Source organism: Sebastes umbrosus, chromosome 23 (genome assembly GCF_015220745.1).
Source record: "Sebastes umbrosus isolate fSebUmb1 chromosome 23, fSebUmb1.pri, whole genome shotgun sequence".
Taxonomy (NCBI): Eukaryota; Metazoa; Chordata; class Actinopteri; order Perciformes; family Sebastidae; genus Sebastes; species Sebastes umbrosus.
The window spans coordinates 7,520,070-7,536,790 of record NC_051291.1 but is presented as its reverse complement, the minus strand read 5'-3'; the positions used below and the strand labels follow the sequence as shown (position 1 = coordinate 7,536,790).

The 16,721-nt window shown below is 36.9% G+C and overlaps 1 protein-coding gene across 7 annotated transcripts in view; it reads right to left on the bottom strand.

Annotated features, from left to right (window-relative positions):
* abcc9 (ATP-binding cassette, sub-family C (CFTR/MRP), member 9) overlaps positions 1 to 11,112 on the bottom strand; it is a 53,078-nt gene extending 41,966 nt beyond the window's left edge. For 4 of the 7 annotated variants that reach the window (XR_005205487.1, XR_005205488.1, XM_037760383.1 and 1 more), the window contains exons 1-8: positions 7,929 to 8,141; positions 5,545 to 5,730; positions 3,736 to 3,877; positions 3,502 to 3,623; positions 3,026 to 3,192; positions 2,755 to 2,856; positions 2,440 to 2,580; positions 2,149 to 2,349 (exon numbers count right to left, since the gene is read on the bottom strand). Coding sequence is in view for 5 of the 7 variants with exons in the window: in XM_037760383.1 (XP_037616311.1) it covers positions 2,149 to 2,349; positions 2,440 to 2,580; positions 2,755 to 2,856; positions 3,026 to 3,192; positions 3,502 to 3,623; positions 3,736 to 3,877; positions 5,545 to 5,692 (1,023 nt within the window). In the remaining 2 variants the exon portion in view is untranslated. Of the gene's footprint in view, positions 1 to 2,148; positions 2,350 to 2,439; positions 2,581 to 2,754; positions 2,857 to 3,025; positions 3,193 to 3,501; positions 3,624 to 3,735; positions 3,878 to 5,544; positions 5,731 to 7,928; positions 8,142 to 10,908 lie in introns of those variants that run through there. The other 3 variants (XM_037760384.1, XM_037760385.1, XM_037760387.1) reach the window with 3 other exon arrangements.
* Between the last annotated feature and the right edge of the window lie 5,609 nt (positions 11,113 to 16,721).

Genomic DNA, 16,721 nt, shown 5'->3' with positions numbered 1-16,721 from the left:
GTATTTTTTCATATTTTTATTGTATTTTTCTTCTATTTTTTATTTATGTTTCTAATTTCATTTTACATTTATGTTTCTTGTACATATTTTTTATAGTATTTTCTTCTATTTTTTATTTATGTTTCTAATTTTATTTTATATTTATGTTTCCTGTACATGTTTCTATAGTATTATTTCATGTTTTTATTATATTTTCTTCTATTCTATATTTATGTATCTTGTACATATTGTTATAGTTTTTTTTCATATTTTTATTGTATGTTTCTTCTATTTGGCATTTTTTTTCTTGTACATATTTTTATAGTATTTTTTCATATTTTAATGTATTTTCCTTCTATCCTTTATTTAAGTTTCTGATTTTTTTGCAAAACTTGCATTTATTTAAAATTTTTAATTTCTCTTATTATGTTTATGTTATGCACCAAAGCAAATTTGTGTATGTGAAAACCTACTTAGCAATAAACCAGATTCTGATAAAGCCCACTCCTAGCACTGTGAATGAATATGTATGAATATTTATAGACACACATACTATGTGTATAAACAGGACGCACACACACACACACACACACTGTAGTAGCAAAAAGCTCAGTGTGACGCTCAGCAGACCTTCCTTCTGTATTAAAGTGTGAGGTGAGTGGAGAATTTTCCATGTCACTCAGAAATGCAACCCTGCTCTGCTCTTTATCTCTGCTGCCCATTATACCCACTTTAATAGGCAGGCACGGACCCGGCAACATCTCACATCCAACATTAACTCTAACAACATCCAGCCAAATGGACTCAATGTTAATATACTGCCATTACAGAAGCATCTGCTCTGCCTCTGCTACCACCTCTGGCTGTATCATAACCTTTGGAAGAGCGGCCAAGATGGATTTAAGAGGAGTCGATATCTGTGATCAGCTCTGCCAGCGTTTCTTCCTTCGCCAAATGGACCGGTTGGAAAAGTGTCTGCTTTCTTTCTGTGTGCTACACCCTCTTCATTGAGCTGTCATGGCTAGATACTACTGTTTTGTGTTATAGTCAGTGGCAGCGGTAGACCAGCAACCCCCGTGTTCTGAGAGGTAAAATTACTGTTTCTGTGAATGGAGTCTGGTGGCTTGGACAGCGATAACAACGGCTTCAGTTCCCCGTCAGAAAGGGCTGTCTGATTGGCGAGGTAAAGTGGTGAAAATATTCTGAATATAACGTTTTACGTCGCCGTCAGACAGCCCTTTTTCAATGGGGAACTGAAGGAACTATCGCTTTCTTCAAAGCCACCAGACTCCATTCACAAAAACAGTAATTTTACCTCGCAGAACACGGGAGTGTACGTAAAACCCCACGTCAAAAAATCTGAACTAACCCTTTCAATTATTTGTACAGCAAACGTTGACTCAGCTAGTGCTGGCTTCACATTATTCATAACCTTATCGATTAGCTTACTGTGGTAACCTACGTCACTCCTTTTTGCTAACGGCTGAGAGGACGTTTCCATTTGAAAAACCTGGAAAAGAACGCAGATGGACCCGCCCTTTAAGGTTAAACTTCGGTTTAGGTGAAGGTTAGGGTAAAGGTTTGGGTTGGGCATGTAGTTGTCATGGTTAAAGTTATGTTTAGTGAATGTATTACATCAACAAGGAGCCTCCTCAAATGTATAAAACTACAAGTGTGTGTGTGTGTGTGTGTGTAATGTTATTTCAGCACCAGAGCATTATGACATTAGACATATTATCACATCAGACACAGCGCCATTCACACACTTAAACACACACATACAGTACTGGTCTGGTGGTGACAAGATGACTGCGACCCACGCCTTGGTGACATCACACTGGGAATGAGTCATTCATTGGTTGGCTGGACCTCCAAACATCACAGACAGGCAGCGACAATATTTGTGTGTGTGTGTGTGTGTGTGTGTGTGAAGTGTGGAAGACCCACAATGTTGCACCCAACTTTTAATAAAATTATCTTATGTAAACACTTAAAACCAGACTTTGGTGCCGTTGACGGCTTCAGTAACATGATCAGCCCAAACACGGGTTTTAATTTCCAAAGTGAATTCTCTGAAGGGACATCAATGACGTTCAGCCTTTCACACTGTCGTCTCAGTCACACACCAACTGGCCTCTCTGGCTCACACAGGCTCATACGTGCATCTACCTTATGCTTGTCTGGCGCTGCAGATTTATCAGGGTTCTGATCATCGTTCAGGTACTTTACGATGCCAGATATGCAGAGCGGCCCTGCGAAGCCCAGAAGGTCGGCCAGGTAGCGGAAGGTGCTGCTGAGCAGGATGGGACGACCAAACGCTCGATACATGGAGCGCCAGATTGACGGGGCGCGGTTCGGATCCTCAGCTGTCTGTGTGGCGTAGAAATGAATGATACTGTCAACAGTCAGAAAACCACACTGCATTAGTGTTAAATCAGATCTGGGCCTCCATCTGCTCACCCTTTGATCCTCGTAGGCGTCTTTGAGCTTCAGGTAGTTGGTGAGAGCTCTCATGGCGATGGGCAGCTTGCCGATCCTCTTCAGCTCTATGGGTCTCTTATGGGCTCCCATGATGAGAGGATTCATCCACCAATATGTTGCCTAAAAATGGGCCAACAATTTTTACCATTTACTCCGCCGCCAAGTAACATTTGATATTGATTATGAGACCTAAACATTAAAAGACAGTTGAAAGTTTTTACATCAGATTATCTTGATGGTATCATTAATTGTTTTGAAAATGTAAAAAAAAAATCCCAGTGTATTTGTGTCTACCTTGGACAGCAGGTTGACAAATGGCTGCAGAAAACGAACCCCCAAATCCTGTAAATCCTCTGGTGGTTTCACCTTTTGGGGGTTGGCAAAGAACACGTATTTCTACAGGGAGAGAAAGAGACAAAATTAATCGAATTTCCAGTCACCATTTGTCATTTTTGGGAAACATTTAAATACAATTATTAGAAAAAATAATGTTTTTTGTTTCACATACTTCCTGGATTAAACCCATTTAAGGTTATTTAATTACTAATGTTAGATGATGACTCACCCTGACTCTAATGACGTTGATCTCCACGGCCATTAGCAGCCCGTATAGGAGTACTAAGAGGGCGGTGATGCAGAACCTCAGGTGCTGCGGTCCAACATGGTTCTCAGTGTACTTCCCCAGCTTGATGGACTTCGTGATGAACGCCAACACCCAGTAGATGAACAGGACTGTGCAGATACAGAAAAGTGATATAGTTGTGATGTTGCAGAACAGAAAGCATCTCTAAAGAGACCTCATTTGCATGTTAAAATACATATTACATGAGCCCACGCAAGGGCTGCAAATCCTTTGTGAATATTACCCCCGGTATCATCTCTGGTAATCCTCTGCCAGGGCTGCAATGCAGCCACTTTCACTTCCTACTTGAATGTCATTGTTTCCTCTTTTACGTACTGAGACAGTTTCTACAGGATAAATAAAAGTTAAAGCAAAACAAAAAAAAGATGAGGATTAACCAGCCCAGTGTTGAGTCTTACCGAGCAGTAGTTTGGGGAAGTTGGATGTCTCTATGTTGTGGTAGTAAACCACTGACGTTGTGGCTGCTACGAAACCCATGAAGGCCGGCATGAAGAGACGGAGGTGGTTGGTCCTCATCATCCTGAAGAGAGGGAAAAAAACAAAATATAATTGATATATTAAAATAAGACAAAATCACCATTTCACTTGTAACTTATGTGATAATGTGATCAAATATCTTCGTGAGGTCTCACTCGTTGGAGACGATGCCCTCTGCGAACTCGCAGACGTGGACAAAAAGCAGCGAGAAGGTGAGGATCCATCTCATGTTGTGGCCGGGGAAATGAAGCCATGTGTTGTGATGGATCTGGACTTTAGAGCTCTGACTACCCCAACCTGAGAGAGACAGAAGGAGGGAAGGATGACATGACGAAACTGAACTTTTCGAAAAATGCAAGCTGTACCAAAAAGGGAAACGGGAGGGAAAGGAAGACCAACAAAAAGAGGGTGCCATGCCATTGTTTCGATGGCCCATTATTCCGAAACCGATAGTCCCATTGGCCCAAAAGCCTGTTATCCCGAAAACAAACGGCCATCGTTCTTTTATTATATTTAATATATATTTTGGCGTAGACACAGAGCTATTCTTTAAAGTAAGCACTCTACAGATATTGACTGTCATCTTTTCTTGTAAAATGTCCAAAGTACTTAATCTATTTTAGTCTATTTTATTGGTAAAAAGGGGTAATACTATGGGAGCTCAGTACCACAGGGTTTAACTTGTACTGATATGTTTCTTCTGAGGTTTGTTTCTGCTCTTAACTAAATGCACTGCAGTCATTTTGGAGGCTCAGGAGACACAAACCATAAAAACTTAAACCAGGAAGCATCAATTAGGGAGTCCTCTGGGAGCCGGCTGAGGGCTTCTGGTCAGAACTATTCCCATAAACTACTGTACACAAACACAAACACACAAAACATACAGTATAACCAACCACGCATTCAGTAAACATATTCCCCTCTCTATTCAGGGATCAATTATTTGCCCTAATTATTACAGAACTGAACTAAAGAAATAACTGCTAACCTCACCATTCAATATTCTAAAATATGCTCAGTATATATTGTGTTTATATTCATTTTGTCTGTTTTTATTGCACATTTGTTTACTGTTTTTTTACTATTTCCTGCAGCAGCGATCCAGCCTCCGCTAGATCACTGAACTGTTGCTCTAATCCCATCTTAACTGCTCTTCAAAAGCCGCTTAATGTTCACACTGGTGACAAGAGAGTGACTTAAAATGTGTGTGTGAGAGAGAGAGGGAAAGTTAATATCACTAAACACATCTGCTCTGTCCGCAAGACGACCTGCAGCGATGCTTGAATCACAGATTACTGTAACACAGCTCAGTGGGAACCAACACAAGATTTCCACATTGACTACTTATTGTCAGAGAAATGACGCTGTCAAGAAACCTCAAGGGAAAAGTCCTGATCATAACTAGGGTTGAGGTTTGATAGCATTTTATCGCATCTGAATCATTTCAAATAGAAATTGTCATAACTAGCATATGAATTCTTGAGGCCAAAAACCTGTTTTGTGAGGTCACAGTGACCTTTACCCACCAAATCAGTTCATCCTTGATTCCAAGTGGACGTTTGTGCCAAATTTGAAGAAACTCGCTCAAGGCGTTCCCGAGATATCGTGTCACACAGGAAAATGTGTTGGCACAACCTGATGGTTCAAACTACAATTACCGCCTCACGGTTGGATGCCTCCGCCAACCAGTCAAGTTGCAGTTTACATCCACGTCCTTTGACCTTTTAACCACCAAAATCTAATCAGGTCATCCTTGAGTCCAAGAGGAAGTTTGTGCCAAATTTGAAGAAATTAGCTCAAGGCGTTCCTGAGATATCGCGTTCACGAGAACGAACCGTAGATACAGACGGACAACCTGAATGTCGCCGGTGCGGACGCATAAAAAGTAGAAAGCTTGTATTTTTTTCATTGGGCATAAATGTAGCAGATATATCTATATATGTGTGTTGATTTTCATATCCTACCGATGAAGAGGATGGGGAAGGTGATGAAGAGCAGGAAGACATGGGGAACCAGGTTGAGAGCGTCCACGAAGCAGCCATTGTTCAGCACGCCCCCTTCTACGCTGTAGGACTTGGTACCGTTGTCGCTGCCGCAAAACGACAAGGCCATGCCACCACCCGACTGCTCCACGCAAGTCTCGAGTCAATCTGTGAAAACACAAGAAGAAATATGATCCTTAAACAGTTAGCCGTCTGTGTCGCTGGCGGTGCTTTGGCTTGAGCTTTGGAGACTACGTCAGACATTTTCATGGCATGTCACACATTCAAGTGCACACACACTCACTCTCATAGACGCACAAATGCAGGCCAGCGTCAGGCATGAGGGCTATTTCAGGGGCTCCGTCCAGCTACATGCCCTCTGGCTTATGGTGCATTACAGTTGAATGAATGTGACTGTTGGAACATGTTGGAAGTGTCAACAAAAGTAGAACAAAACGTTAAAATCTCTTAAGCTAGCGTTAAACACAGACCTTATTTCAGGCATCTAACTAAAAACCCATTCAAAAAACCCATTGACTTCCAGACGAGGGAACTGGAAGTGCTAAGATGCTAACTCATTTCCGGGTTTTAGGACCCATTCCTGTTTCATTCTATTTGTTGCCATAGGAACAAACGAGACATATTGGCAATTTTACACTTTTACACTCAAACTGTCTTGTTTGTTCCTTGTTACTGATAGAGAGATCAATCATCCAATCCACCAAACAACTCAAAACAAGAGTCAATACCAACCTGGAGAATACACTGTTTACCATTGGCAGAGAATTTTGGCAAATTTTTCTTGGGCGCTACCAACATAATGAGCTGTGCTGCTCATCCCACAAATGCATGATCCTTACAAGTTGGACATCATTGTGAAGGTAAATAAACAGGCTTTCCAATGATGTAAAATACAATGACCGTTAGCATTGTAACAACAGAGAAATAATCCACCAAAAACAAATTTCCAAACTTTTTTTTCCGAGTTTATTTCCTTCAGCGTACAGTGATGTTTATCACTTTTACACGCCAACATTACATCTCCATTCCAAACCAAAAACAAAGATGGCCACCAAAAGCTGCACCTAGCAGCCATCTTTGTTTGGGGCAAGAGGCAGCACCTTGTATTTTGGTGCCTAATTGTAGAGGAGTGTTTGCGACAAACTGGGCATACAGACTTATAACAGAAATATATTATGTTACAGTAGTGGTTTGAGATGTTTCTATTGAAGTAGTGATGACTGTTTGTCAAACATTGAAACTTGGCACCATTGGAATCCATTATAACTGCAAGAAGCTAACAATAAGTGCTGTATAAGAAAACTACATCATATTTTCAAATGTCTGTCCATTTTTTTTTTTTTAATTTTCACGTATTATTTTTTAACCAATGAATGTCCCTTTAACTGTGATATATTGGGCTCACTGGCATAGCAAGGAGAGTAATGAACGTGTAGTTAGCTAGCTAGTCAAGACAGTTAGCTAGCTAACACCCTACATAACTAGCTAGCTAACGTTAACAGTGCTGAAATATCAAGCAAAAAAAATAAATCCAGCTAACAGACAAATAAATAAACCTCCAGCTTCCCAGCCAACATTTGTATGTGGGGCCCATGTGGTGGATAGTAAATGGGCTGAAAAATGGGCCCTATATGGGATTGTCCGCGGGTTCCATAATGGCCCAATGCCGAAACCCATCTCGGCCGCAGGTTCAAGTTCTACGTGGGAACTATATGGGGACTACATGGCCTGAAATATGGGTTGTAAGTGGGTTTGTCCACACTTTCCATGTTGGCCCCATGCACTAATTTCCCAGTAGTGACCCAACTAGGACCCACACGGGTAACCCACATGGGAAGCCCATGTGGGACCAATATAGTTGACCCAAGTGGGCGCCATTTGTGTTGCCCATTCTGAGCCCATGCACTAATTTCCCAGTAGTGACCCAACTAGAACCCACTTGGGTAGCCCACATGGGCTCCAACTTAGTTGACCCAAGTGGGCGGCCGTTATGTTGCCCATTCTGAGCCCATGCACTAATTTCCCATTAGTGACCCAACTAGGACCCACTTGGGTAGCCCACATGGGGAGCCCATGTGGGATCAACTTAGTTGACCCAAGTGGGACCCAGATAAGATGCCCATTTTGGGCCCATACCCACTTGGTACCCATGTACCCCCAGCATAACCCATGTGGGGCCAACATAACCATGTTGGCTGGGTTTTACCAACAACAAAAAAACACACCTGTGTTAAACTAAACTAATTTTAAAATAATAAATAAAATCTTTATAAAATGTATAAAATTTAAAATAAAAAAGTAACGTTAAATTAAGACAGCTTAATTTAAACATGAAAGTCTCTTACCTCCAAGAAAAGTATTAATCCTTACTGGCACAGTCTCATTCCAGATGTCTGGGTTTTTAAAAAAGAAAGAAAACAAACAGAGGAAAGAAAGAAGAGGGAATAGAAACTAAATACAGTGAGAGTTGAAGAGTAAAAAGTTGATTATTTTTAGCCCCCTGGTACAGCATCAGCTGCTCTGCATGTAACTGCTGTCTGTCTCCTCTCTGCCAACAGTAACAAGCTACACCCAATACCACACAAGACTTCCGGTGGTATCCTTCAAAATAAACGACTCAAAAAAATAACAAAAATAAATTTCCCTTTACTCACAGATTAGGAATAATGAGCACTTAGGAATTAAAGCTAAATATTATCAGTGTAAGTACAATGAAATAGTCACAGGTCTCCAATAAATATAAATATATATATAGATTTATTTATTCCATGAAATATATATATATACATATATATATATATACATATATATATATATATGTATATGTATATACATAATATATATATTATGCAATGTTTTTTTTCTCTGTGTTTCTGAATATTTTCACTTTGACGTTGGCTTCAACACTTGATTTTAATGTGTTTTGTATGATACTATGCTATGTATTTATTTTGCATTTGTTTTATGTTGTGGCGACGGAAACTTTAATGTATGTTTAAATGTTGCTGTCTTGGCCAGGTCTCTCTTGCAAAAGAGATTCTTAATCTCAATGAGTACTACCTGGTTAAATAAAGGTTACATCAAAATAAAATAAAAAAAATATTTTATTTAAAAATTAAAAATCCCCAATTAAATTATTCCACATTACTATTGTCTTGTTGGATTTTGCTCGTTTTTTTTTTACTTCCATAATCATCAATTTCTCGAAAGAGAATATTTAAGTTTAATTTTTCTCGTGATAAATATCTGGTTTTATTTTGAAGGTAAAAATGTCGTCAGTTCCGGTACTAGTGTCCTTAACTGTAGTGAACTTGATGCGACGTTCACATGCTATCGGATTTCCAAACTTGTACCAGTTCAGCGGTGTGAAGGGGGTTCATTATGGGCTTCTTTAACAGCCAATGACACATGACAGTTACACATAGTTTATAAACAAGCAGACAGTAATATATCACCTTACAGTGTTGGCATATTGGTATATAATCTTTTATCATTTGCAGGTCTAAGAACTTGATTTAACCTAGTTACTGGTGTTTAGATATTTTTAAAGATTCTTGAAAATTATTTTTTCTGGGGTTCCTTGAACAGAAAACTTTCAATCTGAAATAAATAGTACATTAAATGACAGTAACATGATAAAATATTTTTTTAAGGTGTTTTTTTTTGTTCTTCTTCTTTGAGATATTTATTTATTTTGTCTTATCTTTTATTTTATTTATTTTCTTTGTTAGATAAGTGAAATACATAAAATGTCATGTCTCTCTTTCTTTGAAATTCTGACTAAACATTTCATTGTTAGTCTTGTGTGTATGTGTATATATGTATATATGTCTAAATGTTAAATTCAATAAAAAATATTGTTTAAAAAAACATGATAAAATAAAAGGACAAATACAATCATCTGGCTGTCATATTATCAATATTTTACAAAACATTACATAAAAAAGGCTCTTAAATATTTAAAAAGCTGCAACATAAAACAAACACATATAAATTGATGAACATGGAAGTAAAAAAAAAACAGCAAAATCCAATATGACAATTGTAATGTGGCATAATGTAATTGGGGATTTTTTAAATTTTCGAATAAAAAAAACATTGCACAATAACACAGTCTAATATATACCCTAGTATGGAAATTAACAGTTGTAAAATACTCCTTATAAATGAGAAAATTATGCAATAGCTTACAGATAAGTAGAACACAAAGACATGCACAAAAACAGTCAAGGCCATTACAAAATAGGCAAATGGGGTTCTCTGTTGGGGCAATTAACATATATTATTTTGATTCATTAATCAATTTAAATAAACACATAAAATCATGTTTTCTTTTTAACACCATTAACATATTATACATTATTAGAATAAACAGTACTACAACAACAACAAAATGTAATTTATAATGATTTACAGTCTCAAATCTATAATCTGATTTTGACTGCATGCATGCACAGTATTTTATTTCATGCATAATCTAAAACCTCTCTGAATCTGAGAGGATTCACACACATTTAAACCTCTTTGTTTGGCATTAAAATGCTGGAGACCTTGGATCCGGTCTGCAGAGCTCACTGAAGCGAACACAATCCCTTGCTGTCGACTGTATTGTCAGTTATTAATAATAGGCTATATATGTAATATAGTGAATTGGTGCATTCAGAGCAGCAATATGCAATCATGCACGCTGTTATCAGAAAAAAATCGCGATGAAGCAACAATAAACCAATCTGGTGCAGCATAACCTACAATCTTGATTCAGTCATCCCCCTATGAGACAAACCTCCATTCAGAAATCAAACAATTTAACGTTTTTACACGTATAGAGAAATATAAATATGTATAAAAGATGGTTTAATAAGTTTTTCAAAATCAGTCAGATTCACTCTTATATTCGGCACACATAAAAATAATTTACCAAACTGTATCTATATAAAACTTTTCAAGTTTTTGAATTGTCCCGCCTGTAATACCATCAGCACCCTTCCATCAAAAGTACCCTCTTCTATTGTGCGCAGCAAGGGACACCAGCGTGAATCAAGCTCTTTCTTTTCTTATTAGTGGATTAAATTGATGCCGAATTGAAGATTTGTCTTTTACTATTACATATATCATGCTAAATTGTATTTTTAATGCACATATTTTGGTTGGGAAGCAGGATGACTTTAAATTGTATGATTGTTCAATGGAGTCTGGTATGAGAAGAACGTGACAGAACGCGTGTCTCTCTGAACTGAAGACGTCGTGTTACACCAGGCTGAGGTTTGCTGAATGACAGAAGGATAAAAAAAAAAAGAAAAAAGGAAAGGTTTCCCCAACACTTACCCAGCCTCTGACGCAGGTTAGTGGGCTCTCACTGGGGGTCACTGCGTCCCTTCCTGGATCTTAATCCCCCTCTGCGACCTCTTATAAATAAGATTGCGGTTTATACTGAAGGCACGGTGACAGGAAATGCCTCTATATTACATTTACTGCCGTGTCCCCTCAGATACTGCATAATGGCATTAAAGCAGCATGCTATGACACACTGACTGACAGATATGGTGGCTGCAGTTTCTCTGTATGAATTTTCTCATAATGCATGACAGCAACATGGAAAAATGTAGGTCAAATTAAAGCCGAATAAGCATAACAGAGATGATTGGGCTGTCTGTGCTCAAAGATGCTGTTTTTAAGCTTGCATTCATTGTTAAATGAGTGTATTGTCATTTAATCTACAAACAGTGAGTGCACCTTGGCAGTAAAAGGTTAGTTGAGGGTTCTGAACTGATCAGCTGCAGCACAGCAGCATATAGGGGCTTTACATGTGAAAAAGCATTGAGTATAATATCATTACAGTGTGGATTTATTATAATAAAATATAAAATATTAAGATAATGTGGGAAAAAAGTCTCTTGAACACACCTGCACAGGTAACAAAATGTGGGAGAAAATATATAGTCATTATATATTCTATGCAAGGAAGGTGATATAAACTCTCTTCTTTCAATTTTAACATTATTAGTTTTGAAACATGGCTGTTATTATGTTAAATAAATTAAATGTATTAAGACCTGTCACCTGTCCACTTGTGCTGCATTTTATTTTGAAAAGTGTGATGGATTGCTTTACAGCACAAAACCGAAAGAGGGCGCTGATGACTCAAAACCAAAGAGGAAGATTTTTAAAGAGTTTGCAGCAGCATGGAAAAGTCATTAAATAAATTATATATTAATAAAGTAAAAAAATATAATAAAATCTAAAATTAAAATAAATAATAAAAATAAATGATACTATTATTATTTTTTATGATTGTTAATAATAATAATAATAATAATAAGAAGAAGAAGAAGAAGAAGAAGAAGAAGAAAAGGTGACAGTCTAATGGAAAAGGCATCTTTAGTAAATTATATATTAATAAAATAAAAAATGATTAAGTAAAAATAAGTATCTAAAATAAAAAATTAATGATAGTAATAATAATAATAATAAGAAGAAGAAGAAGAAGAAGAAGAAGAAGAAGAAAAGTTGATGAACTAATGGAAAAGTCATGTTTAGTAAATAATATATTGATAAAGTAAAAATGATAATAATAGAAAATAAAATAAAAAATAAAAAGAATGAGAAGAAGAAGAGAGAGACATCAGCCTTCATGACTGTGTGCGTGTGTGTTTACATGACAGCTAGGGGACAGTGTGAGGAGATTCCCATCCACCAGTGTTTCCCAAGAAATTGTCAAGGGAAGAAGTTGACCTCTGACCCCTACACACACACATACACACACACACACACACGCACACACACACACACGGTGCTACACCCCCCTATAACCCGTAATCTCCCCCAGGGTCTGACAAACACTCCCACTCGCCCTCTTTTCCTCTGTTTCTGCATGTTACATACAGTAAGAAAAATCAGACAGCTGTTAAACTTTCACCTTTGACCTCCAGGTCACCAGAGGAGGAAGTAGCACTTGTAACCCGTCATCACAGGAAGACGTAGCCGGGGAGACGGATGATTAAATAATATCTAAGAGTAAGTAAAATAAATAATCCTGGTTTAAAGGGATGATTATGATTTAAGAAACACCTGTTTGAGTTAACTATTTTGTCCATCTGTTGGTTGTGTAGGAGGCTCTGATTACGTTAAAGCCCAACGGATACGTCAGCAACAATAAATCAGTTTTCTCTAAGTGTTCATGTGTCATGCCTCCATGTGATATTTGTGCGTGGTTGAACTCTCTACAGCGTGAGAAAGCTCTCTCCTGAGGGAAGTGTCTGACCGCCCCACGACAGGAAGTGGGGACCGTTCCCCTCTCCAGAACACACATTTGTACTTGCACCCTTGTGAGGACCCTTATTGCCATTATGCTTTCTCTCTGTAAATGTAATTCGAAGCTTAACCTTAAAATTAAATCTAATCCCTGAAACAGATCTTTGAAGATGTGAGGACAAAAACAAAATGTTTTCTGTTTCCAAACACATCCTCACTTCTCAAAAATATCCAAAGATTCTCAAGCTTTAGGTGGAGATACTCAGATGGTGGGCGGTATATTCTCTTTTCAATTTTTTAATCATGCTTTTAATTGTTTCTTTAAGAAAAATTACTACAACAACCTAAACCATAACAAATAAAGTAATATGTACATTTAATAACAGATAGTTACTGTAAATTGAAGAGCAAGGTACTCAAAAACAAGGGAGGAAAAATAAATAATAATAATAATAATAATAATAATAATATTAATATTAATAATAATAATAATAATAATAATAATAATAATAATAATAATTATAGTAATATTATATAAAATAATATAAATAAATAAATAAGAAATATAAAAAATAAAAATATAATACAATACAAATTAAAGCATTAAATGAATAAATAATAATAATAATAATAATAATAATAATAATAATAATAATAATAATGACAGTGCACCCATTTTATTTATTTATATGTCTCCCTTATTTTATTTTATTTCTTTTTTATTAACTTACAGCTGTTATGTCATCTTTTTAATATTTTATTTAGCGCAGGCCACAACAAAATTATGTTATTGTTAATGTGAAAAAATATAAAAATTTCATTATTACGTTTTTTTTCAATTTACAAAAACATCCTCCCTTTCCCATAAACATCCACATTTTCTAAAATATATCTTTGCATTTTTAAAAATGTCCTCACTCTCCTAAATCATTCTTACTTTTCCAAACGTCCTTGCTTTCCAAAAAAAGTTGCTCGCTCTCCAAAAAGTGACACCCTCATTAAATCCATGAAAGGGATGACACTTTTCTATTTTGAAAAAGGAAAGACACTCTGCAACATATCACCACAATTAGTCTGTGCTGCCATCTTTTGGAGACTCACTGACTCTGATGTCAAACTGTTGCTGCAGCTACAGAGCAATAAATCAAACGTTAATAAACTCAGAAGAGTCAAATCTGCATCCTTCACATCCTCCACCGGCCCAGAGATGACAGATTATCATCTCTGACACTTAAAGGTCATCAGACAGACAGACAGACAGGCAGCCGAGATAACAGGAAACGTTTAATACACAGTCAAAACTTTCTTTATTGGATTGTTCTGCTCGGTGAAGCCTGTTATTCGACAGCAGCCAGCCGGTAAAGTCCATAATGAGAGGACGCCAGTGTGATTCCAGCAGATTAAAGGAAATTAGCTCCATTTTTAATCATTATCTCAAACAGATGAGACAGAGAGAGGTCTGATGAGAGAGGAGAGGAGGAAAGAAAACACAGCGTCTGACAGCTACGGTGCTGCTTTACAGCCCACAAAGATCCAAACTGTCATAAATATCAGGAAGGAAGTGAACGTAAACCAACAACACCTACTCATTACTGGAGATTCACAGGTTACACCTTTGTTTTGACAGAATGTTTTAAATATACTGCATCATGGTGAGATATAGAAAAATAAGTGACATGAAGGTAATTTAATAAACATAAATTCATGCTTATTTGCCTCCTCTCTCAGCTCATCACCGCATAATAGCATCACACAGGTAAATGCATGGTGAGTCAAACATATAATATCCTTTAATCGCAACTCATTTAACGTATTAACATCAAATCCACAACTGTTTTCCCTGTCAGACACAATTTTTTGCTTAATTTTAAGCTCCTTCCCACTGTATTTTCTTTCCTTGCATCCTTCCAATCCTTCTTTTTTCATGCTCTGCTATATGGCTAAAAATATTTGAGCACCTAAACATTCATTATATGTGATTGTTGAACATCTGATTCCAACAAAACCATATCAATTAAAGTGACTCCTGTTTGGAACGAGGGGACCTATATAGCTCAATCCATGAACCGTGCTTTTCAGACTTCGTACTGGGAACCTTTGCACATTTCTGCACAAAACTATTGTACTAATTGAACTATTGTATTCTTTCTTCTATTCTATATTTATGTTTCTAGATTTTTGTACTTACTTTATTTCTATTTTTATTTTTTTTAACTTCCTGTAAGTGAAAACCTACTTGGCCGATAAACCAAACTCTGATGGTTAGCACTCACTAGAGCTAAACTTGTGCATACCAAACTGTCTTCATGTTAAGTACTGTACTTAAGTGCACATTTTAGGTACTTGTACTTGAGTATTTCCATTTTTTATGCTACTTTATACTTCTAATCCACTTCATCTCAGTGGTAAATATTCTACTTCTTTATTACTGATACATACTTTTTACTTCAGTAAGGTTTTGAATGCACGTTGGCCACTGGAGGGCGGCCTCGCCTCAGTTTAGTTAAGTTGAAATGCAGCAGAGCAAATCACAGTTTAAGTTTCTTTGCATTTTGTGTTCTCAAATCTGAGGATTTTCCGTTGATGGCATCTTCCAGCCACTCTACCTGTCAGTGGGTCGCTTTATCTATTCTAAATATCACAGATTTAATCCCAGGACGAAGCTACCAGAGCAGGAGATGTTAAAAGCTTTCATGAGCAGAACATGGGATGAATTATCATTATTATTAGACTAGTAAGTGGGTTAGAAGAACAGGACATTATGAAGACTATGGCACAGATAAAAAACATTATCCTAATAATATTCAATATGCAATACAATTCTATCAGCACATAAATTAAACAAAATTACTAAACAACAAGCCAAGTTTCAAGGTCACTTATTAGTCTGTTAGTTACGCCTCCGTTTTGACTCTAGTTCCTTGTAATTAAATCCAACAAATAGGTTAACAAACTGAAGTCCTCATTACCATCCCTTATGAAAAAAACATAAGATAAATAAGATAACCACATAATTTTGTTGATTACTCAAAGAAAGTAAAAATAAATAAAGAAAACAAAATTAAATAAAATTAAATTAAATTAAATTAAATTAAATTAAATCAAATCAAATTAAATTAAATTAAATTAAATTAAATTAAATTAAATTAAATTAAATTAAATAAATGGGAGGGGGGATTGCTCACCACTGTAATGGGACATTTATGGGTTCAACCCTACAATGTTATCAGAACATACATATAACGTATTACTTCAACACAAACAACTGCTTAACATGCTCTCACAATATAGTTTGCTGTCTGCTTAAATTCAAATTTTTCCTGTTTGTGTGCTGGTTCTGTGTTCATGCCCTGAGGCCAGAGAGCTGCTTTTGAGTTCATTTTAATATTTCCTTCTTTTTTTGAAAACAACATTTATATTTTTCTGTTTCCTTTCTGCTTAACGAGAACACCTTCCATTTGATTTATGGCTTCAACGTGTTCATCCTGCACACAGCTCAAAGGACAGGTCACAGATAGAAGCAGCATCCACAGACAGTATACTGTAACATCATACGTGCTGCAGTTATTTATATAATATTTCTGTGGGAAACATTGCTGAGCGAGCTTCTCGTTTTTCAGCAAAAAAAAAACTTGCGGCAGCCTTGAGGCAAAAAAGCCAGAGAGAGGACGATCTGTGTTCAGGTCAGGATTCATCAAGGACGGAGCGGCGATTAGAGGAAGAGGTTTATACTTGAATCTAAACGTTATTCACAGTTAGAGCTGCAAAGAACACAAATAACCAGTCCTTGAGTGGTGACATCCAGGCCTGGTGTTGAATAGTTATTGTAGATGAGTAACCCCGTCTGTAACCTCAGCCTGATGGGATTCTACTGCAACAACCACAAT